This window comes from Lagopus muta, chromosome 5 (genome assembly GCF_023343835.1).
Source record: "Lagopus muta isolate bLagMut1 chromosome 5, bLagMut1 primary, whole genome shotgun sequence".
NCBI lineage: Eukaryota > Metazoa > Chordata > Aves > Galliformes > Phasianidae > Lagopus > Lagopus muta.
This window is the reverse complement of record NC_064437.1, coordinates 17,903,013-17,928,085: the sequence shown is the minus strand read 5'-3', so window position 1 is coordinate 17,928,085 and position 25,073 is coordinate 17,903,013. Positions and strand designations below refer to the sequence as shown.

General features: G+C 38.6%; 2 protein-coding genes across 26 annotated transcripts in view; both read right to left on the bottom strand.

Annotated features, from left to right (window-relative positions):
• Positions 1 to 1,036: 1,036 nt before the first annotated feature.
• On the bottom strand, positions 1,037 to 22,141 carry SLC35A3 (solute carrier family 35 member A3). 4 transcript variants are annotated; one of them, XM_048943913.1, is made up of 8 exons: positions 22,014 to 22,141; positions 12,029 to 12,233; positions 10,853 to 11,007; positions 10,649 to 10,771; positions 9,355 to 9,526; positions 7,650 to 7,768; positions 7,031 to 7,164; positions 1,037 to 4,968 (listed from the first exon to the last, which is right to left on the bottom strand). In XM_048943913.1, exons 2-8 carry the CDS (start codon positions 12,213 to 12,215, stop codon positions 4,878 to 4,880), a joined length of 981 nt encoding a protein of 326 aa, XP_048799870.1. In that variant the 5' UTR covers positions 12,216 to 12,233; positions 22,014 to 22,141; the 3' UTR covers positions 1,037 to 4,877. The 4 variants fall into 4 exon arrangements, with proteins under 4 accessions (XP_048799870.1, XP_048799871.1, XP_048799869.1 ...); XM_048943914.1 differs by lacking the exon at positions 22,014 to 22,141 and adding an exon at positions 21,892 to 22,007; XM_048943912.1 differs by lacking the exon at positions 22,014 to 22,141 and adding an exon at positions 17,469 to 18,730.
• A 128-nt stretch (positions 22,142 to 22,269) lies between these two features.
• Positions 22,270 to 25,073, bottom strand: part of LOC125692836 (hornerin-like) — a 76,621-nt gene continuing 73,817 nt past the window's right edge. For 13 of the 22 annotated variants that reach the window (XM_048943845.1, XM_048943850.1, XM_048943856.1 and 10 more), the window contains 3 exons: positions 24,321 to 24,353; positions 23,674 to 23,703; positions 22,271 to 23,136 (listed from right to left, as the gene is read on the bottom strand). In XM_048943845.1, the coding sequence (XP_048799802.1) occupies positions 23,038 to 23,136; positions 23,674 to 23,703; positions 24,321 to 24,353 (162 nt within the window). In that variant the 3' untranslated portion in view covers positions 22,271 to 23,037. Of the gene's footprint in view, positions 23,137 to 23,673; positions 23,704 to 24,320; positions 24,354 to 25,073 lie in introns of all 22 variants that reach the window. The other 9 variants (XM_048943868.1, XM_048943853.1, XM_048943857.1 and 6 more) reach the window with 2 other exon arrangements.

The window sequence follows — 25,073 nt, the reverse complement described above, 5'->3', positions numbered from 1 at the left end:
GTAAGTCCTGACACAACTCACTCTACCACGGATTAAGTGAGACAAACTCCTGACAGACATTTAGTTTCCTGAAGAAAAGAAGCAAGAGTTTTGACTGTTACATCCAAACACCTGCACTGTACTGTTCAACCTTTCATACGAAGTATAAAACTGCTGGAAACACTATATATTAGAATTGTATTCAGTGTAGTTACACACTGATCAACATACAAAAAAAATCCTAACTCTAGCTTAAAAAATTTGCCACAAAGTCTGAATACACGATTTGTATTTGGGCTCATATATTTAAAACTTCGCTTAAAATACATTGACAGGAAAGAAAACTTCAGAAAGCTAATAGAAGAGTTACTTACAACAACAAATATGTTTAGCACATAAGCAATTCTTACTCAGCCATCAATTGCCAAGGAAATGAGAATGGAAGACTACAGGCACAAACCAAAAATGTCATGGCCAAATTCCACTCCTGGATGCAAATATTTAGCAGTCAGTCAAGAACGAACACTGACCTGCAGACTTTTTTTGCTCCTGCAGTTATAAATTCACCTAGCAGGAAATAATTAGGTAATGGTATAAATTTAACTGAACAGGAAATTTGGATTCACAGTAACCTGATCAGAAGTTATCATCTAATTTGTCCCATTTATCTTCTTGCATTTTTTCCATTAAAAAGCCCTCATTCTAGATACCTAAAAATATATAATGAGCTCACCTGAAAAGAGAAGAACTCTTTAGTTCAAATAACTTCCTGTAGGAAAAAAAAAAATCAGCATTAAAAATGCACAGCACAATAAAAGCAGAAGTAAGGGTACACTTGGATTTTCTTACACTCCCAGAGATGTGGTGGCACACCATGCTACAGGTAAACACACCTGTCTGTGCACACACAGCTAACTTGTTACAATAATCTCATTCTTACAAAAGGAAGGAAACAACAATCATCTGCCTCCCTCATAATATCCAGCAAGAAACACACAGTGAGTAACAACTTCAAATCTGTAAGTGACAATTGCTTATATACAACACAACACACACGGTGATACGGAAATATATTAAAAGATGAAAGTTACTGACAATAAAAACCATAAGAAATGCAAAGTCTCATTTATCAATATTAAAACAGTTCAACAAAATCCATTACAGTCTCTCGATTTAGAGCCATAAAACTAAGTCAGGAACACAAAACAATAATATGATCTTAAAAATCTGAAAAAGGACCACATGAATAACTGAAACATAAGTATATGCTAACAAAATATAATCATTTCTTTGAGAAAAAAGTAAAACAAATGTCTTAAAAAGTTATAGTATAAACAGGTATTATTTTGTACAAGCAGGAAATAGAACACGAATCTACCTTTTATTATTAAAGCAAACAAAGAAGTAACTTATGTTGCAGTTTGTCTAAAGCAAAGAACTTTCATAAAACTATACAGTTATCAGAATTCCTTGAGAAAGAGATAACTGGGCACTTGTGGACAGCACAAAATTACAATGGAAAATATTACAAAAGGAACGTTTATCTTACCATGTTAGATTTAAGAGTTTTCACCACTGAACTGATGATTTATTTTGCTTTGAGGAGAGTTCTAATAGCTGACTGGTATTTCACCATTTATCAGGTATCCCAGAGATTAAAACAAACAAACAACCCTACTAAGTATCCAAGAATTCAATAAATACTGGTAATCCCATTATGTAAGCCTTTAAAAAATGACATAATTCAAATTATGCAAATAAATACCTCGTTATAACATTATAAATATTTAAATAAAATTCTGTTGAGTATGGATTAGCCTCCTAAATATACAACTAAACTAAAAAATCCATTGTCTTAAAATCAGAAACATGGATCAGAAGGACAAGATCATTTTTGGAATGTTATACTCCTACAGACCGCTTTTAGGGCAGACTCAAAGCACGCTACTCCCTGCTTCCCAGAGCTCTGTGCCAACTAGCTAAGTTTCTTTGGTTAGTTAATGAACGACAGAAGTAAAACTTCTTTTTCCTCTGATCCAAAAGTACAGCAAAGGGAAACCACACTTATGCTCTCAGATTGATTGATTTCTGTAGCAGTTGCAACCTTCCTCAAATCTTTCACCATCACAAGAAGCATGCAAAGCCTTCCCTCTCTCCAGAATAATGCTTTTCAGCCTGCAGGGCCCTCAGGCTCTGTAAACAGCTGAGGAAAGGCAGCTAAAACTGCAAACTCTTATCTCCTTTACAGTCACAAACATATAAAGAGATTTACCCTTCTGCTAGGAAATTTAATGGACTGGAAATTGACAGTTCTTGATCTACAGACAGAAATTACTGATCCCTAATACAGTACATACATTGTTTTCCAAGGCTGTAAGATGACATCCTATTCAAAAGCAAAGATCACATATTCCTGTTACTTCCTAAAAGCTAACGCTTATAGACAAACTTGATGCACCTGATATATTAAAACTGTGTAATCGTTTGGCCTATTTGTTCCCTTTCAATGCAATTGGTTTTACATTCTGAATTTGCTTCTCCTCATTCTTGAGAAACTCCTCAACAAAGTATCCAGTTATATGACCTGAACATTTCCATTACTGTGATTTGTGATTCATGAAATTAAAAGTATCATTGCTGTGTAGGCCAAATATCACTACACTTGTCAGATTGTTTTGGTCACACATACCTCCCATCCTGCACCAAGCAATGCTCTGCATACATCTGACCTAACGTTGCACTTCAGTGGTGACAGGACTTAATGTCATTTTTCACTTAGGCAGATTGAGGATTATAGGTGAAAGGTTAGTAAAGTAGGATGCTAATTTAGGGTAACATTAGACAATTTTAACTACTGAGTAGCATAGCTCTTGCAATTATGGCATGCTGGGATTCACAGTTCAGAAAGCTTGGTAAGCCCTTGGCATAACTCTGAAATTTCTTCACTGTCTTGCTCTGATGCTACAGACATAATTCATGTAATCAACAACACAGGAAAAGACTATTTTCACTTGGCTGATAAAAGTAGATTTTTTTCCTTTTTTCTTTACAATATTTAATTAAATGTTAATTAAATATTTAATTAAAAATCTCATAGTCCTCTTAGAGAATCCCTCTGTTTGCAATCCACGACTGAGTAGTTGTGGAAAAGGAACGGAGGTACTTTGGTAAAGGTTTTGAAACATCTCTCTCTTCACATCATATTCATCAGCACAAGAAAGAAGTGAGATAGAGCAGAGGGAAAAAAGAACAACAACAACAAAGGTTTTTAACACTTGACTGAATGGGAAGGGACCACTGATATGTTTTTGTACAATGCATACATACAAGTATGTAATGAATAGGTAAGAAGTCACCTACATTAATATCCATTGTGAATAGGTCTCCTAAAACCAAGTGATTTTTAAGCCTTTTCTTTGTTTGTTTACTGTTCTGGCACTGTTTTTGTGTGTTTCTTTCTCAGTTGGCTACATGCAAGTACTTCAACAAACAAAATGTTTGATCTGCATATGTTTCTTCATGAGTTTTTTCTTTTGGTTGAAAACAAAAGAACAGTATGCTTTTATATTTATCTATTGCACAATTCAGTACTTTTTCATTCTCTTTCCTTTTAGAGTAATTCCACTACTAGACTGAACAGCCCCACAGAATCCATTTTGGTCTGTTAGCTCAAAGACTCCCAAAACAAAATTAATAATAATAATGAAAATAAAAAACTCTACTTACGCCATTACATACAAATGTACTGAGACAGACTTTGAGAGTTCATAAGTAAACAACAATTGTTAAAAAAAAAAAAGCCTCTCATAAAATACAGTACAGTACAGAGATAATACACCACAATAGCTCAATCTGGAGCTGCAACAGACAACAACAATGCATTTAAAATATTTATTATGGGCTTTTTTTTTTTTCTTTAATTGCAGGTAAAGAAACATCCTCAGGGGATATTTAAAGCAAAAAGAAAAAAAAAGAAACAAACAAACAAAAAAAGCAAAAAACCCCACTACACTCTACTTTAGAAGTTCTACCAATAAGTTGATTTATGATCAATAAAAATAAAAAACAGTGAACATAACATCTCAGCAAGCACTCCATTATAACCCACCTCATAGTGCCAGATTACTGCAGCAAACTGTGTCCTGTGCTCAGAGTTATTGCATCTGCTGGAACACTACAGGTTATCCTCACGATGGCTGGAGTATCTACACAGATTTCCAGCTTTCATTCTCAGTTTCTCCCTTTGTGTACTGGTGAGAATGTTAACATTCTTACAACAGCTTTATATAAGCAACAGAACACAGATCTCTGTTATTAAATCAGCCTTCTAAAATATAAAAATATTTGTTATTGTGAAAATGTCTTTCAGTCATACTTCAATTTCCATAGTTTTAATAAGGAATACCTAATTAGAACCATCACTTTAGAACTATGATGTGCATTCAGTCGACTTCATGTAAATAGACAAACAGTTAAAAACATGTACTAACATTAAATATAGTCAAATTGCAAAAACATACAATCTGACAATGTTGTCGTGTGCTCTTTCAAAGAGTGCATAGGACAGAGTGCAGCAGTCAATACAGTAAATTCTTTTGATGCAATCCCAGGTCAAAGCTGTAAACATTCCCAATTGCAGTTTCTTGGAAACTTTTTGTTCACTTCAAGTTTTTATTAGCAAGTTGCACTGGGCTTTCCCCTGTCATTTTTTCCACCAGTCCCAGTCAGAATCATCATCCATCTTTAACCCGTTTGGCTGTTCAAAACTACTCATAAAAATTTCTTCACTCGATTCAGGGTAGTCATCCTTCCCTTGCAGTGCACAATGGCACATTCCACATGCCATTTTTAGCAAGGCCCCCAGTGTATGATCTTGAGAAGCAGGTTGAAGTAGTCAGCTATGCCTTAATGGGATTTCCTGCAGGTTTGGGATCATAACCATATAGGAAAGTAGCTGCTATTACAAGGATGGCTCCGAAGAAAAAGACACTGAATAGAATAGGAATGGAAGGAAAAAAATAAAAAGTTAGCTGGTTTTAGTTAATGTGATTGTATGCAGTACAGTCAAAGAAAGGACATCAAACCTGTGGGAATATAGAAAGAATAAATTATATTCATCCCATTTATAATGGAAAAATGTGCACGTATTTCTTGGGGAAGAATGCAGGAAAGTTGAAATCTGTTATCTGCATCCAGGTAAGCAAAATAATCTATAATTATACTGACATTCTGAAAATTAAACGTAGTTTCATGGAATAACTGTCAAAGGTAATCAGACTGACCTTTCATTTCTATTCCTTTTGACTAAAGCTCTATGCAAAATGCAAGCAGAAGCTAAAGAAGTGCAAGTACTGTAGCCACTCAGCTGTTTTTAATATTTGATACACATCATGCCTTTAGAGCTAAACATAGCTTTGAAATCCAAACTTGTGTTAAAACTAGTTTCTGCTGCCCAAGAACCAGTTACAAGTCAGTCTATACTCAGTTTTGGCAGCTATGAGAGTATTTTTATAAGAAAAACATAACAGACACCCTTTGTGTCGTCACAAAGGGGTCTTTCAAATTGTTTCAGTAGTTACCAGTATACCATAAAGAAAAGAACCTCGCTGACAACCTGGTTTTCTGAACACTAAAAAGACTGTGGTACACTACATGATAATACTTCAGAGAATACAGTTTGCTTACTTCAGACACGATCTACTGCAGGACCTTCAAAAGCACTTCAGTATTTTGCATCTATTATCCCAACCAAAAATGCTTGTTCAAGTGAGAGGAACAACTAGGAAGTTCACATAAATTCAGTTGGCATAAGAAAATACTAAAGATTAAGCTTTATTAAATGGGATGGATTCAAATTTTACATCCTGTGAGTTGGCTCTCCTTCATTTAGTTATTCAGCAATTTCTATTTTCACCGTTTGCAGAGGCAGCTAAGTTACTTAATTTCTATTTGAGCACACAGAACTTCTTATACCACTTTCCACATTTATTTTAATAGGAGGCTATTTAGAATTTAAGTCTGACATGTCCCATTTTTAAGCCCCAACAGTTAACTCTAGTTCCTTTTTGGAAAGTTTAAACAAACTCGTGCTTACATTGTGCATACTCCTTCTGGTTAAAAAGTTTTTATCAGAAATATTTTTATACCTTGAATGCGTAGTATATATGTGATCAATTCATGTTCACTATAAGCAAAATCATATTAATATATTTAAAAATTAGAATATTACTTTTACACTCCATACCTTAAGAAGAAAATCACTCTACAATGTATCTTTGTACGAAACACAGCTCCTAAAATGCTGTTCACAAAACTTGGTGTATTGCACCTAGAAGCATACAGCATTTTTCTCTCCTTCTTAGTCAGGTCTTTAATAGAGAATTGTTTAAAAAAACAAAATTAAAAATTAAAAAAAAAAAACCACCCTGGTTTTGGGCTTCTGGGTGCCTGGTAATCACTGCAGTAGAATTTTCTGCGTATGACTGGAACGATACCTTCTAGGGACTGTTTAGAGAGCAGATGAAGAGCAGTACAAATAGATGATCATCACTACTGTTGTTCAGTCATAAGTCATCTTGCAATGAGGTGACTTGTAGAAGATATGTCAGTTTAGGAGACAACTAATGAACAAGAGTAATCGCTTTGTCTCAGCTCTCACTCAGGGACAGCCAGGGAGAAACTGGTTCCAAGAGCAGAGTGAAACACAGTGCAAGGCAGTCATCCGATATAAAGAGGAATAATCTTAACAAACTGAGGGAAAGCAGATGGAAAGAAAATAACATAGAGCCTGGAAGAGAGAGGTCTGTCAAAAGCTGAGACGTGAGATTCAATTATTCCTTATCCGTGGGAGCTCTATCTTACAAAAAAAATCTTGATAACTATAGTACAACATTTTAGTACTAGTTATGTTATGAAACTAAATTTTCTGTGGAAGGTGAATCTAACTATTTTGTAAGGCTGCCTTTCATTTATTTATTGCTGCTGTTATATCTGATAAGCACTACGTTTTCAATCACCGCTTTCTTCTGTACATGTGAAAAATAATTCTTACCTCGTGGGGACAAAATCCTGAAGCCAGAAATAGGAGATCAACGTTGAAAGTATAATAGAAAGAGAAGTTGCAAATCCCTTTAAAATGTTGTCTGCATATTTTATAACAGCAGCAATCACCAGGCCTCCAAGTGCCTGAAAAATATTGAAGGTTGGAATTGCAACACAATAATTCCACTGAGAATATCTATGTTAACAAAACAGTTGTGTTTTAGGAAAAGCCTCTATGTCTAGAAATGTTACAATTGTTTTATGTTACATAAATCCACTTTATTCCCCAGTAGAGAAGTTATCATACTATTAAATACATTATTAAAACATGATTAAAATTAGCAGAAAACATTTGTACTATACGTTTTTAGCTGTGGGAGAAAGTATGTATTTAAAATATATGTATATATTTTTAAGCATTGCAAATGAAATAATTTACAAAATCTTATGTTGCACAACAATCATATACCTGCTCTGAATTTCCAAGTTTTTATTTAGAAGCTTTTTCTAACAGTGCTACATCAGACTTTTGACTATAGACATCCCAGTAGCTTCACCTACATTCATTAATTTCCCCGGCCATTTACAGAAGGGAAATCTCCAAATGACAGGAACATAATATATCTTACCTGTAGAATAACAACTATCCAAGTAAGTTTATTATATCCTTGAAAAAATCCATTTTTGGACAGCTGCTCTCCATCGTATATATATACACCCATCAGACCAAAAATGCTGCCAAAGAATCCTGGAAGTACAAAATTCATTTATAAGTTTCAGGTGAAAAACATGCAGTCAGGTTTCCTGTCCTCAGACTGCTTACACACATCCGATTTTAAAATAGGAATGCTACTTGCAGCATCACATCCAAATGCAATCAGTGTTCAGATAGATAATTTCTTTTAAAAAGCAATTTTCTACACTTATCAGAAGTTCTGTCTGTCTCCACTAGGAGTTTTTCATATGCATATCTTTCATTGCTTTCTACTGAATGAAGAGATTTATCAGTTCACTCAGTTTACCAGTAATGTCAAAAGAAGCAACTGAGATAACACAAGAAGTTTATAATTCAGTGAGTTTTCTACTGTTAGGTTTTCTATTGTTAGGAGGGAAATTTTCTGTAATCCCTCCAGGAATGAAAGTGATGGAGACAATAGGCTCTATTCCTCTCCATTCTGTAAAAAGCTGACCACTATTTTCATTGCATTCCCTTCTGTCTGAAAAGAAGGACATTGTTTTGAGTGAAATAACACCCTCCGCTTGACACAAAATACTTCTTTTTGTACAGGTAATTAAAAGCTCAGATTTGATTCACAATAAACTAATTACTTCCCGTTTTTTTTTCCCCAATTGATCTGCTAAAATAGAGATAAAATAATGAGGTATTGGTACATATTTAAAAAACTACCCAACTTTTATTTCTGATTTTTCTGCAATCTCTAAGATATGAAAATGAAAATTAGGTTTGATGTAAGTTTTTTTTGTTGTTTTGAGTAAAGCTCTATTTCAAAGCTCTTGCTCAGGATTCACTTGCTCCTGAATGACAGTGCCTTAAGCGAGCAGCTATCTGGCACTCACAGGAAGGATACACTGAGGTGTTCTTGAAATTAACTGTGCTGCATTAACACCTAGGCTCTAGAAGATACAGAACAACTTTGGAAAGAGAAGGTATTCCCTTACTGATATCTGCACACTAGGTAAGAACATTAAAAGTTAGGATGAACGTTTGTACATACGTACACAGTTATTTGGTGATTATTCAGACAATTGAAACAAACTGATCTTCATACTGAAATAATCATAAATTCATTACCTCATCTTTTTTCACAAACATGCATGCTTTTTTCTTGTATTAAAATTGCCAACCTATAAAAACTGCCTATCCAGGCAAGATAAAAAAAAATTCTGTTTTAAAATAGGTCTCAAAGCATTTATTTAGGAACATATTTTATTTTAATGTTCCATGTTTAATGTTGCTCTTTCCAAAAAAAAAAAAAAAAAAAATGGAGGAAAGGATACTATATGTACTTATCTGATTAATCTGTGCAAAAGACACACAGGACACGCAAAATCTGCACAAGACAATATTCTTTAGAGCATATTAACTAAAAATCAATTGACAGCTTCCATGCAAACTTACAAACACTATAAAAAAGTTAAATCAAGAACTAGGTTGACAGCAGAAAGCAATTCCTAGAATTCTCTTGTGTACTACTCATTTATTAAGCACATTTATGCAGACCTCTACATTTTTGATATTTCATAGTCCCGCAAATTTATTTTAAATCACAATGCAGTACTCCTGCTCTAAGAGATAACTAAAATTAAACTTACCAAGCTGAATGTTTCTTATCCACACAGACTGCTTAGTTTCCTTTAAAATTTTCTCAAAATAAACGCCTGCAAATCCACTAGAAAAGCAAGCTATAAGAACTGCCATCAGGCCTACAAACTGAGATCCTGCTGAATGCTCCTTAGCAGCTGTTGCTTGAGAGTCTGAAGGCCACTGGATGTAAAAACAGTCATTTTAACAATAAGTTTGAATAAAGTCACGAGCATTTATAGAATGCAAGATATTTTTTTAAGCAACAATAATAATTACTAAATGCAGACAATCATGCAACCTTTTGTATTTTGCATCACCAATGCTTTTAAAGAACTGCAAAGACACAACTTTTCTTACTACATGCTTGTAAGGAGCACAGCTGTGCCTCACCTGGGATAAAATCCATCATCTTAAACAGGCCTAGGATTTTACCTGCCATGTTGCATAAGCCAGCACCAACCCTGAATTCCAGCACTACTCATCTGGTCATTCACTGTCACTGACTTTTGCCATCTGTCAGTTGGTTACCTCCTCTATACACAAGTGCAAGTCAGGACACCACTTAGCCCAGATGCTTTTAAGATGTGATAAACTGTTGTAGGTATGTGAGTCTGTTCATGATTTTGCATACAACTAAAACAAGCTAGATGTTGTGAAGTATCTAATGCTAAGAGAATAAAATGTAGTGCAACAGAAAAAACATACTGAAGATCTGTTAATTTCTGCCAGCATGTTTTGCTCTTATTTTTAGTGATTAAATTGAAAAAAATCAATAAAATTTAATCCTTAGTTTTTCTTTTCATCTTTAAGATTTACAATAAGAATTTCTAGAATACCCTGAAATCTGCTAAAAACTCTTAATCTCTTATGCCACAGTCACTCTAAAAACTACAAATTCCTATATATTCCTCCCATCATTTACAAAAGATTTTGCTCTTGAAAAAATTTAAGTCAATTTGTCATGCTGAAACCATACATCATAAGGTGAGCAGCAGGACTGTGCCATCAGAGATCTGTGAATCCAAACTAATGTCAGAAGTGCACTACAAATACTTTTATAACTGATTTAACTAATTTTCAGGCCAATCCAGAGGCACGAGAACTCAAGAAGAGCTCTTATCTCTTGCTTTTGAACCATTTTTGGTGTCCTCCAGCCATGGTCAGTTGTGGCTTTGTAGCTTCTGCTGTACTCCAGTACCAGTGTGCAGCTGATATGACCAGGAAGCTGCACAATCAGGAAGCTGTACAATCAGTATACAACTCTAATAGTTCCTTGAGTAAACACACATTGCATTTATTTACCTGCACAAATGCCACTCCTGTCATTAAAATTACCAACGACAGCCACTGGTATATACCCAATTTCTTGCTTAACATGGACACGGAAAATAGTGCTGTGGTAAGAATTTTCAGTTGATATGTAACCTAAAAGAACCAGAAGCACTTATTACCACATAATTCATGTTTGGTTTTTGAAACTTACAGAGCAATCCAGATGTACAGTACCTGATATGTGGCTGCATCTAGGTTTGACAATGCTACATAGAGCAAGTTATTCTGAAGAGTGTAAATTCCTGAAGGAATGGCAAGTTTAAGAGTTTCCATGGGCTTATTAAGAATTTCATCATGCAGCACTCTGTTCAGGGTCCGTAAATTGCACTCTACCAAAGAAACACAGAAATAGACTTGTAGACTAAATGGAGAAAAGAAAAAAATAAAGAGCAAAGTTCTGTTCTCCAACACTAATAATTTCCCCCTTTCTATATCTATCACTGCTATCACAAACCCAAAATACTACAGAATAATTGTCTTTCATAAACCTGAAAAAAGTCTTGGTGTCGTCTGGAATATCAGAACTAGAACAAGCTACCTGGGGAAGTGGCTGTGGAACTAAGCTTGCTGAGTTTTAGTAAGCATGTGGACAGTGCACTCAGACATACAAGCTGATTTTTGGGTGGTCCTGTGTGGAACCAGGAGTTGGACTTGATGATCCTTGTATGTCCCTTTCAACTTGGGATATTCTATGATTCCGTGAATTATTCAACTGATGTTAAAATAAAACTTATTCATAGTCATATTGGAAGCTGATAACTTAAAGATACCACCTACAATGCAGATGTTCAGGAGCCTACGGAATCATCAACATTTATGAATACGCAATGTTATTTTTAAACTGTTGAAAACCTAATGCACATGTCAAGGAACTGGGTAAATGCAGTATAAAATGTACAGAATGAAAGTAAATCCAAATTTTTCTTTTGAGCTTAAAACTGCACTTCTTTTTGTATTAATGAAATTGCTATTTCCCTCCTGTATCTGCGTGATTTATTTATAGGCTTCAACACATGCATGCTTCAGACACACAGCTTTTCATTTCGTCACTTTTATTTATAAATTTCTTAAAATATCTGAGCAAAAAACAGCTTCAAGCTGCTAGCAGAAAATTTATTCTCATACACCTTAGCATGCATAGTTGTTTAAAGAGAAATCGCGTCAGCACATGCAATATTCTATTGGTGTGTTGAAAAGTGAAGTATGACTACAGTCTTCCCAAGGCTGTCTCTTTATGAGAAAGCAAAATGCTTTTTTTGTCAGCCTCTACTCACACAGCTGCCTTGCAGTTCCCATTACAATACAGCATATTGATTAAGAAAATTACTTGGTGCAAAACTGAGTACATACTGCTGTCTTTGTAGACCAGTAGAACACAGGACAGAATCTTCAGAAGTTCAGCAAGAACTACTGCAGTAGAGGACAAGTAACGAGGTCCTTCTTCTTTCAGTGTCCGAGAATAACGCATTGTCAACACTAAACTTGTGGTCTGAAAAACCAGGATGCCCAGGGAAAGGTATTTTAAATTGGTAGACATTTCTTTATTACTTTCTTCCTGAAAAAGAAAACAAGTAAACAAACAACAAATCAGGCTTAAAATTTAATACTGCAGATAGACATTTTCATTTGGAATCAGCATATTAAGTTAGCCACAGACCCCTCCAGCAAAGGTAAACAACCAATATTATCTGATATTTCAAGAGAAAAAAGAGATTATCACTTCAAAAATGTTTTTAAATACATGATTAAATATGGGAAAGCATATCTGGACATTAGACGAGGTGGCAGCTACAGAAATATTCCTTTTAATTTCTCATCTGTGAAAAACAAAACAGTCAAATAAGGACTACTAACTTATAGTTACCTTTCCAAATACTGGTTCCACAAAATGAATCTTTAAAGTTAATCCAATCACAGATCTCTTTACACAGAGGAAGGCTCAGAAGATATCTTCAGAATAAAAAATAAAAAGCCCTATACTGCAGAATGCCCAGTATTCCCACAGCAACAAGCTATCCCCAGAATGGAGTGCTTCTCATTCTTCCACCTCCCCAGAGTTTTCCAGGTTGCAATTTCTGCCTTGTCAGATAATACAGCATCAGAATAAGAGTGAGTCAGGGCTGTCCTGACAGGGTTTCCTTTGCACTTTGCTGCCAATTAACACCAAGTAAACGCAAGAAACTAAAAGTATTGCTGCTTTTGGAGACAAAGTTACAAGGCTATGTTACCACTGCTACTCAGAACATTGTATCATTTTTTTCTGCTGTTCTTTATGCATGTTAAGTACAAAGACAACCCGTACACAGAAATGTTCTTCATAAAAAGCTTACTGCCTTCCCTATCCACTTATTCAGAAAACCAAGCACTGTTTTTATAATGCCAAAGCAAAAGAAAACCAGTAATTTCAAGAGAAGTAGTAACAAGTCCACATGTTGCATGCAGTTCTTATTTCCAGAAGCCCAAAGCTGACGTGTGTAGTACATATTGGATGCCTATGCTGTCCCTGTGTATGTATGTTTCACATCTACAGGTACACGGAGCTTGACTCTTAACTACCCACTTTTATACCCACTGCTGAAGCACGTGCTCATACCTCTAACTACTCTGCAGCTGAAAACAAAGCGTTTCCTCACTGACACCACTTCTCTAGTTCAACAAGGATTTTTTCAGAGATCTGTAGAGAAGTGTCATTCAAATATTCCTGACTTGCCCTAACCTGTCTCTAAGCTTCAGGGAATTTTCTCCAGTCAAGCATACAAGGTCACAAGAATATCTGTATAACATCAGTATTTCAGAGACACTGCAGTAACCTGCCAACAACTACTAACTGCCAAGTCACTGAGATGTGAAATATACACTCGTATCCTAACAAATAAAATTGTTTACTTCAGAAATGGTACGGCTGCAAAAACATTTGTAAAAGCTTACTAGCAAAGGAGAAAGAAAAAGAAACAGATGAAGCAATACACAGTAATTCCCTTAAGGAAGCTTAACAGAAGATGCTTTTATAATAACCATGACTTCATTTACCTCACTGAAAACAAATACTGTAAGTGCAGAGGACAGTATAAATCAGACAGAAGTATCAAGATGACAGAGAAACAAACTGCAGCCAAAACTCACTATTTGCTAACTTTTTCCAAATAATGGGTTCCGATGGAATAACCCTTTACATGAAGATAACTGAAATTATGCACACCCAAGAACCAAAAGAAGATCTTTTGGTCAAAGAGAAATACGTTTGGAGCAGGTATTTGCTATAGCTGCAAACAAGGATGAGAAACAGAAGCAGTTTCCCTGAAGAGATGTAGAGGGACATGAAAGGTCAGAGCTCTCACCCTGGAGAAATGCTAACAGAACAGGGAATACAGAGGTAGAAAAGGGAAAAAAAATCCACCAAGAGAAAAGACACAACAGAACTTCATACAAAGGTCCACCTGTGCTACAGGAGAAAGCTGACAGCAAAATGAGCATTTAGATGCCAACACACCATTTCTTCCAGCCATCCCATCTACTCAATCTTTTAGTATTGAGACCTGACAATCTGGATACAGAAAGAACACACAGTGATGATTAACACAAAGTCTCATAAAAGCACACTTACAGATGTTTCTTTTCACTTTTCAAAATACTTCTGAACAAAATACAGATAATGGGAACATATTTGCTGAACTTAGACTAAAATATTTGCATTTTGTGAGCCTGTAAGGTGACAAAATATTTTAGGACTTTCTCAGCACTCAGAATTCAGTAACTTAACTGAAATAGGTGACAAGAATAAAAACTAACACGTGCATTTCTTGTCATACAACCATCTATTTATGCTTACAGTGTGAAGGTGTATCACCATTACATTGCTCATGAGCAATTATCAAAACATTCAGTACGGAAACATAACAACATGCACAGCAGTGTAACAGACCCACCGTTAGGAACACGTACCAAATCATCATCTTGAACTATAGTATTTTCTTGATCAGTAATCATGATTAAAAAAAAAAAAAAAAAAAAAAAAGAACTTCTCCCACAGTAACACTATCAATTTAATCTTGCTTCCAGCAACACAGCCACAAATCCACTTTGTCCTATTCACCGGGCTGCATTCTGAAGCCAGACAACGTATTTCTAAAAAGCACCAGCAGCAGAACACATTCCTTTTCAGCAATTCACCAAAGCAAATCAAGAGTCCAGCTTCATAGATGAACATAGATTACAAGCTCTCTTCTCAGTGGTCAGCATGACACGTTAGCAGGGAACAAGCAGTTTCATGTGGAACTAAAGCTAATTGCTCCACAAAGCAGGAACTGCATACTTCTGAAACCTACGCACACCAATAAAATTACCGCCCTCTGCTGAGCACACACAATACCTTATCATCAATCCTTGTCTCTCTTCTTTTTAAAGGTTGTATAGTAGCTCACAGAACTTGGTGCAAGCTGGGGACTGGATCCCAAAGAGGAGCCAAGTACTGAACCTGACACAGCTGAACTTTGTAACAGCCCACAGCAGGGCTGGATTCACACATCGCTAGCAGGTGAGACACTCACCCAGCTCCTGCTACCCTTATTGCAACAGACTGTGCAGTCATAAACTGAGTTAAACACTGTCTTCAGTAACAGTCCACACCCTGACAGTCTTAAATCAATAATGAGATGAAAGTTCCCAGCACACTGCTTGTACACAGTCACTCCTCCTGACTGATTGCTTACCTGCCTTTGGACAAACTACCCAGCGCTCCGCAGGCCACAAAATCAATTTACACCTGCTAGTTCAAAGGCTGGGAGTCCAGCTGTCACAGTATTTCTCAGGCCTTACTGGGTTCCTTATCTTCCATTTATTAATCCAGGTAAAAGAAAAAAGAAAAGGAACTGCTTCTATGTAGTTAATTGGTATGCCTTGAGACGCACCCTACAGCAACGTGGAACACAGGGGAAGAGGCCAAGGGCAGCCTGTGTGGCAAGTCACTGTGGGTGCTGTGCTCTGCACCAACGTGCAGAGGCAGAGTGCAGAAAGATGCTCCACAAAGAGCTGTTCTCCTCTCAAATGTAAGGGGGAAAGATCAGGAAAAGGATTTACAGCACGAGCAAATGATTTAACAAAAATCAGTACTGTAAGTATTCAGCTCATGAAAAGATCACACTGCATGAAGCTTTAAAAATGTCTTTTAAAAGGAAGCAGATTTTTTTAAAGTGAAAAATCAGCAGTTTCCACTTTGTACCATTAATTCAGACAGAATGAATGAATTTCTGATTTGCAGGTTTCTATTTCCTTCAGTAACTTTCCACAACAGGCTAACATTTCACACTTCAGGTTCTATTTTTCTATCGTCAAAGTTCTCTCAGTGTCCCAAGTTATCTAATGTTCCACATTCTATTTCATGAACTACCTGAAATACTAGAAAGCAGTCACCATACCTGGCTCACTTTTAATTAACTTCATTAAATTTAATTTTCACTGCATTTCTGGAACTTCAAAAGAATATACTAATATACATATAATATATATACTACTATATATCATAGTTTCTACCAGCAGCTAGTTCTTGACTCCTCCCTACCCTTACACCAGGCAAGTTAAATCTGAAAACAAACACACACAAAAAATCCTATGGATTCTTATGCTTCTCATGTTCTCAGTGACGGCACTACACAGACTGCATTCTTCCCAGCCCACCTGTAAAGCATTTATTTTCATGCTGAGAATCCCTCGGCACAGAAGTTACTGCTACAGTTTGCCCTTATTCCACTTTACTATGAGTGAGTTTAAGGTTGCCTAACCAAACAAACAGCACTGGCACTTTATTTACAATACAATAGAATGCTGAGCAGAATGAGACAACCAGACTCTTAAAAATGCAAAGCTCATGAAGTTGTGTGTGCCACTGCACAAGTTCCATGCCTAGGACCTGCCAGAAAGCGACCGCCGACCCTTCCTTCTGTAAGGCAGACTCAGCGCAGAGTTCATGAGCTCGCCCTGGTGAAACAGGCATGGACACATTCTGGCACATTCTCTGAAATCAGGATAGCAGATTAAAGAAACTGGACTGCATTCCCAGAAGAAATTTGAACCCAATACCAATACTACTCCCACACAAATATAATAAGACGTCAACAAAGAGGAAAAGCACAAGAGGAAGGTGGGGTAAGAGCCACCTCACAAAACCTGAAGAAAATATGGGCGTTTTTTTGTTGTTGTTGTTTTGTTTTCCCCCTAAAACTCTGCCTTCTATGCTTTAGTAGTGCAGTGCCTTCTTGTCAGTGCTGACAACATATGTAAAGTGCAGCTTTCTGTAACACAGCTGTACTTCTCAGAGGGAAATTCTACTCCCATACATCTTTTTTTCAGAAGCCAACATTATCTTCTTTACATCTACATCTACAGCTTCTGCAACAAATATTTTACGTATGGAAATAAATATCCCAGATGAAGCAGAGGGTGCAAAGACCATTCAGAATCTACTGAGTGCTGCTCAACTGGTTTCTGAACAGGATTTCACACACACAAATATTTAACCTCTATCATTCAACAGTGCACTTCCATTTTCCCTTTTGCTCCAAATACATAAATCCTTCACACATCAGTCAACGTTCCATTAAAATTAATAACACTGTAAAGCTTTGTATGAACCCCACACCCTCTCACTTTTTGACACCGTTTTCCATCTTCCTCACACCAGGTATGGGTTTCTCTACTGTTCCCCCCATAAGTAAACTGTAACTGTCAGCTCCCTTCCCACACGCATACCACTTTTCAACTAAACCACTGCAAAACACCTCATTTTAATACTTACCCTGCTCTTTCTCTTGCGTTTCAGTTTGTTACTCATTCTCCTTGCTTGATAGTTTACAATGTGTACTATTTTTCTTTTTAGGCGTTACAAAAACTGAATGCACCAGCGCAGTTTTCTCCTGTCTTTTCTAGCAGAAAGTAACAATCTTGTTGTTTTCTTTCTTCTCTCTCTCAAAGGAAGGTTTCATACAGTAGCATTTTCAATTTCTCAATTTACATTTAAAGGGATCTTGTGAAAATAAAAAAGTATTCCTGTATTCAAATAATATTTGATGAGAAGAATACGTCGAGTATGACACAGCAGAACACTGACAGAACTCTGAACCCTGGCTTTCAACAACCACACTGAGACCTTTTAACATCAGCAAGAGCAGATGGGTTACACATTAAAATGTAACTGCTGAAGACCAGCCAGTGATTTCTTCTTAACTTTGGCTAAGGTCAGGAGCAAAGGACCCTGGAAAGCTGTACCAGTGATTCACCGACAGAAAACTGACATTGCCAAGTCCAACAAGGAAGATGCAATTACATATTAACTAACACCTGTTTCCAGATAGTGCTTCAACTTATTTGGGACTCAGGTCAAGTTTTCTTCAATTTGTACTGAAATGCTGATTTTTTTGGACGCCCTACAGAAGAATTTTTGTTTTATTTTTGTATGGAAAAAAAGTTACAATTCTAATCTATGTATAAAAAAGCAAAGTTGGGAACTATGAATCTTAAATGTAATAAAAATCTTCACTGTGGCTAAATACTCTTTAACCCCTCTGTATCTGCCAGTAAACAACAACAACAACAACAACAAAACTAACAGGAACTCCAACCAACACAAACTTCATCCTTCACAGCAAAGCTAAGCACCCAGATATAAGATTTTCTTGGATTGACGAGAATTTAATTAGATGAGTGTTAAATAAATCACATACTGAGCATAAACATTCAGTGCTCCAAGAATGCAGGCCCTCACTGAACTAAACCTAACATCAGTACTGCCTATAAGATAAATGAGTTCTTATATGTGCACAGTAGAGCAATAGTTTTATATTGACTTAGGCTATTACGTCAGCGCCTGCCTGCCAGCGCAGAAATTTGATACAACCTGCCTCTCTTTTTCAAACAGTACACACACTGCATTCATTGTACAGATCACAGTATGGAAAGATCCAGGTAGTGTGCAAGAAGCCATTCAGTTCTGGGTTTTAGCTCAAGTCCTGATTCTTCTGCAAGCACAGGAGTGCAGCATCAGGCTGAGATGAGCCAGGCGCTGCTCTGCTGCAGCTCCTGCAGACGCTCCAAGGCAGTGGCATGGCTCAATGTGAGGTGCTGAGAGTGAGTGCCTAGTACTGCTGGGGTTCAACTGCAGCTCACAGTTCAGCTATTTCTGAATCACTAACCAGGTTTGGGACAATTCCTGGTATTTACACAAACTGGGAGAAGAACCCCCTGAGAGCAGCCTGCAGAGAAGGACTTGGGGGTCCTGGTGGACAAGAAGCTGGACATGAGCCAGCAGTGTGCGCTTGCAGCCCAGAAAGCCAACTGTGTTCTGGGCTGCATTTAAAAAGGGGTGGCCAGCAGGGAGAGGGAGGTGATTGTCCCCCTCTACTCTGCTCTTGTGAGGCCCCATCTGCAGTAGTGTGTCCAGGCCTGGGGCCCCCAGTACACGAAAGACATGGAGCTCTCGGAGCGGGTCCAGAGGAGGGCCACTAAGATGGTCAGAGGGCTGGAGCACCTCTCTTATGAGGAAAGGGTGAGAGAACTGGGATTGTTTAGCTTGGAGAAGAGAAGGGTCCAGGAAGACCTCACTGTGGCCTCCCAATATTTGAAAGGAGCATCTAAACTGGAGGGGGAAAGGCTGTTTACGAGGGAGGATAGTGATAGGACAAGGGGGAATGGTTTTAAACTGAGACAGGGGAGGTTTAGGTTAGATATTAGGAGAAAGTTTTTCACACAGAGGGTGGTGACGCACTGGAACAGGCTGCCCAAGGAGGTTGTGGATGCCCCATCCCTGGGGGCATTCAAGGCCAGGCTGGATGTGGCTCTGGGCAGCCTGGTCTAGAGGCTGACGACCTTGCACACAGCAAGGGGGTTGAAACTATGTGATCATGATTGTTCTTTCCAACCCAAACCATCCTATGATTCTGTGATCTGTGATTTTGTGTGCTACAGGCAATGCAGCCACCTCCAGACACAGCCACATAGCTTGAGTACAGAGTGAAAACAGGTCTGTAGAGTTCTTGCAGAAAGCCAGTCATTACAAATAAGTTTAGACAGCTAAACAGTGAACAGAAAGGGTCTGAGCAGAAGACAAGAAGGTAGAAATTTTCAAACGGAAAAACTCCAATCTCTTGTCCATCTTACATTCTTAAGCTGGTTCCTAAGAGGTACACGTCTTAAGAATCCCCCTCCCCCCAGGCTAACTGTGCAGATCCCTGAGCTCCAGTTGGGGCACTGAGTCCGTGGGAAGCACCACACATACAAGCACAAACTGAGGTAACTGATGAAGAATAAGCCATGGTGGCAAGCAATTGAAGAACAATAAGAGAGAAGAAGATACATCAAGCAAACCCATCCCAAAGATCAAGAATGCGTTGTCCTCATTTAATAAAGCCAAAACCTGAACTATTTTAAGCAGACAAGTGATTTCATTCACCTAGGTAGCTGATTAGGAGCCTGGAGTGTCTCAAGCATGAGGAAAGGCTGAGAGACCTGGGGCTGTTCAGCCTGGAAAGGAAGATCAAGGAGAGATCTTACCTTATAATCTTATAATACCTAATAGATATTTATAATGCTTATAAATATCTACAGGGTGGGTTTCCAGGCGGATAGGGCCAGGCTCTTTTCAGTGGTGCCAAGCAACAGAACTAGGGGCAACAAGCAAAATCTGGAACACAAGAAGTTCCATATAAACATGAGGAAAAGCTTCTTTACTTTGAATGACAGAGGAGTCTCCTTTTCTGGAGATATTCAAAACCCACTTGGGCACCTTCCTATGCAACCTACTGTAGGGAGTACAGTACCCTCTTGCTTCAGCAGAGGGTTGGACTCAATGACCCCAGAGGTCCCACACCTCCAACCTTTGTGATTGTGTGATAACCAAGACAAGGAATTAGGCCATACAGGCAGCCCGTAATGACATAGAGCAGCTTCAAACAATACATTGCTCTAAATAAACCAAATTTATACTTGCAACTACCACAGTCTGTTCTGAAACCTGCATTTTCACTGCACATTCTGCTTCCATGCATCTGAACACCACACACCCAAAACCAGCAAATCCATGTCTCCCAGAACTGTAACTCTTACCACAAGATCACATAATGCCTAGCAATACGTAATGGAACAAAAAATAACAGTTTTCTGAAGGAACAGATTATTGCAAATCAGTTTATCAACAGCTATCCTGTGCTTAATACTCACGCTACAGCCTGTAAAAATTATATGGTGCTGCTTATTCCTATGTAAAAGAAAAGTGCGTACTATTGAGCTACAACCAAGCCCAGTAGAAGTCATCAGGCCAGGCTGCCCCAGCAGATGTCTACACAGCTACAGCTTTTATGGAGTTCTCTGCTGGGAACAATTGAATAGGTGAGGCCCACAGGCACTGCAGCACATGCCAAAAGCAATGTGCAGTGCCTGTGAAGAAGGGCAGCCCCATGGATTTTAGATGAAGCAGTCTATCAACTGACTGTTTGTTCCCAAGCCCACTCTATCAGCCTGCACAAGAGTTCTCTGAGAAGTAAGGGTTACCTTTGATCCCAATCCTTCTACACAGAGGCACTGTACCAGCCCAGCTTTCCACTCTGGTGCTCTTTTGTAGAAGTTTGTTGCATACACTGCTTACACCTCAGATAACACAGCCCTCCACTGTAGAAAGCAGCTTCAATCTCTAGAATTCTACCAAATCAGTTTGCAAAACTCTGCTCCAGGTTCCACCTGTTTGTCACACTTACAACATACTTTACAGAATTCACTAAAATATGACACAACTTGCAGTTAGTACCTTTTGGGGTTTATCTTCCACCTTCCATTCTATTTCATAACACATATCTCATTCATTACTATAGCATTTTAGGGTGTTTTTTTGTTTTGTTTTGTTTTTAATTGAGCCCTGAGCTTTGTACCGCTGAAGCCCTTCTCAAGTCAAACTCCCAGCGCGATGCCACGCACACACCTGAGCGCGCAGCTCTCCCGCCCCGCTGCACCGTAAGGAGCCGGGCAGGTGAGCCGCCCCGCCCCGCCCCGCGGCCAGCTGCCTCCACACAGCCCCACCTTCCTGCTCCCGCCCAGGCCATGCCGCTCACTGACACCTCCCGGTCTCCCCGTCCGTCCCGCTGCTCCCCTCTCTCGCCCCGTCCGGCCCCAGCCCTCCCAACAGCCCGCTTTCCATTCACCCCCCGGCCCAGACGCCTCCCGCTTCCACGCACCCCAGGCCTCCCTCAGGCCTCTGCCCCCAGACCCGTGCAAGTCGGCCCGGCCGGGCTTCCGCCGCCGTTCCCTGACCGAACCTCCCACCCGCGGCCCAGCCGGCTCCCAGCTCGCCCCTCACCGCCGGCCCGGCTCGCCGCAGCCACCGGGCGTTTCCGGGTGCCGTCCCGCAAAGGCTCCGGCTGCAGCCGTGGCCCCGCCCGCTCCGTTCCCAGGGCCGCGGCGTGCCTCCCACCCGGACCCGAGGCGCTCCGGCGGAGCGCGGGAGGGCAGAGCCCGCGCGCAGGGCAGGAGCAGCGCCGCAGCCGCCCTTCGCGGCCCGCCGCCAGCGCAGCGGCCACCTAGCAACGCGGATCGGAACGCACGGGAGCGCTTCCGCCGAGGGTCCTTTGCGTGGGCGCCGCTGCAGCTGCGAGGGACGCGGGGGGTTCGTGTGAAAGCCAGCATCGCTTTATTAAAGAAGTGCAATGCCGGTTCAGAGCAGACGCTTAAATTAAAAGAACGTTAGTGCGTAGACCAAAGAAACAACTGACAACCAAATGGTGAAGATCGTATTGAGGCTTTTTTTTTGCTGTGCAACCTCCATGTTGGGTATGAATTTGTTTACATTCCACTAAAGCCGACAGTATGATATTATTTTAGCATCCTTTTTGCCATCCCATGTAGGATTGCTCACGAGAAGTTAGAGGTCATCTTTATTGTATGCAGCAAGGGGCAGTGACAGTGCTCAAATTAAGTTTTGCAAATAAAACCATTTGTCTGACATTCTGTGTTGGTTACTAACCAAGTATTTTCTAAACAACTGTTTCTCACACTAATCAGTTTTCAGGTAGGTGTTCATCACATTTTCCACTGGACATAAAAATAATTTAATGAAATCATATAGCTAGGGTACAATACGCTCTCTTAAAATGGTGCTTAGAACACTGACAAAAGTAATGATATCTACTAATGACTAAACCCAAAGAAACTAATGAAAGATATGACATAGTAACCAGACATGGAACATGATAGCCCAAGTAACATCTGACAGTTTGACTGCATGGTGTTGTTTTTGTGGTTTTTTTTTCCCCTGACATTAAGTAATTAATCTAATATTACTGCATATAATCCACGTCCAGGATGTCGAGCACATCTTCTGATGTTCAGATAGACCACTTTGATGTTACAGCAGAGAGTGCGAAGGCACTCAAAATGCTAAACAACAGCAGGAGTTGGGGACTGGAGTGTTTCCCAGCAGAGCTCTATAAAAGCAGAGAACAAGCACGATAAGCCAAATTCAAAACAAATCTACTCATTACTATTACTAAAAACAAGTCGGTTTTTAAAAAATCTTGTTACACCCTTCTATTACATAGATACTTCTGACAATAAAAGTCAACAATAAAAGTCTCAATGAATGTTCAGCAAGTGTCAACAATTGTTTGTGTGTGCCATTTTTTCCTCATGGAGAAATTCACTTTTGTTTCCTATGTACTTCCATGGCAGACACCATTCTGTCAGGCTGTCCCTCTGCTGCCATCTGTAACATGGCAATAAAGTGTGACAGAATATTTTTGGGAAGGTTCAACCCTCTACTGCCATACCACCAACACTGCCTCCAACATCAAGGGCCAACATAATTAAATAGGAGGCACTACTTTTGGAGCAGCCCTCCCACATGCTCACATATTCTAAAATACTTACTCACATACAGGAAATTTGACAGATACTTCACAAATATAAACAATACTTAATCTTTCTACAATACAAGTATGAAGACACCAGCAGAAAAAGCTTACCACTTGACTACCCCCTGAGGAAGGTGGTTGCTGCAAACAAACAAATAACAAGTAAGGAAATCTAGAAGCATTACCACTCTGTGTTTCTGAAGACACAGTTTTGTCCATAATCAATAAAATTTTAACAACTTAACCCAGAGCATAGTTTAAGCTGTTTAAGAAGGCAGTAGGTTTAGACAGGTAAAGTACACACTGTAGTTACACATTCTCTTCATCCTGTCTTATACTTGAAATTACAAAGTGCGGGGGAGGAATAAGTGAAATGTCATTGCAAGACTCAAGAATCTGGTTTATTAAAAAAATAAAATAAAAACAACAGTGAAGGATTAACAGAGCAGGGCCTACAAAATCTACTTAGAGAACAGGAATTTAAAATTGGAGGCCAGCAAAATGTAATGGGACCACAAATCACAATGTAAAGCAAGACAGATTCAGACTTAGAATATAATGGATACTCAAATAGTTTTCCCAAGTTAAGGCCATATTTTTCACAGCAGCTTGTTTAAATATTGTTTAATCCAGTAGGAGCTAATATACGATGTTATCTGCATACCAAAGCACTCATAAATTGCTCTATGAACCATCTATCTATTAGGTTCTTTGTTTACCAAGAAAAGAAGAAAACGCTGTGATGAAAGCTTTCTTACCTGCTTTCCAGAATAAGTGCTTCCTGAGAATCCCTGTAAAGTAATAATAATGAGCCATTTAGTTCTATTGTAATAGACTCCTCATGAGCTGTGTTTGAAGAACACACATTAGCCTTGAAAATGCCCTAGTTTTGTTACTGATTTTCATTTTACATTTTTCCTTGCAGCTTTTTTCAAGTGAATGGTATCATATAAGTACAGCTACCCTGTTTTTAATTCTATTAGCAGTTTCAGAGGATTTGCAAAGCAATGCATCATTCTGGCTGAACTACACAATTTGAAACTGAAATAGTTACCCTAATATTGAAATATATCACTTGTAATAAAATTATCCAATCAAATTTATTCAAACAAGTACAGAGATATCTTTGCTAGAGGGAAGAATGAAAACATCTTCATCCTAAGGTTCAAGATTAAACAATATTTTCCAATTTTAATTTATTATCTGGTTTTCTCAGGCATTTAACATTAGCATTGTGCTCCAGTTCTGCTTGAAGAAAGCTTTAAGAAGGAATCTAACTGGAAAAAAAAAAGTGAACACTGAAAAGCTAGATATTCTGCAAGGGTCTTAACAAGTTTTCTGGTGAAGCAGTTCTGCTTATTTGAATAAAACTGCCAACACAAAATCTCACAACCACTGACTTGTAAGAAATGCCATCTAATATGGTACACAAGATGTCTCCCCTTTGTGATTCAGGTGGAATAAAATGTAGCCATTGTGTCCCCATGTTAACCAACAGGTGGATGTATCTT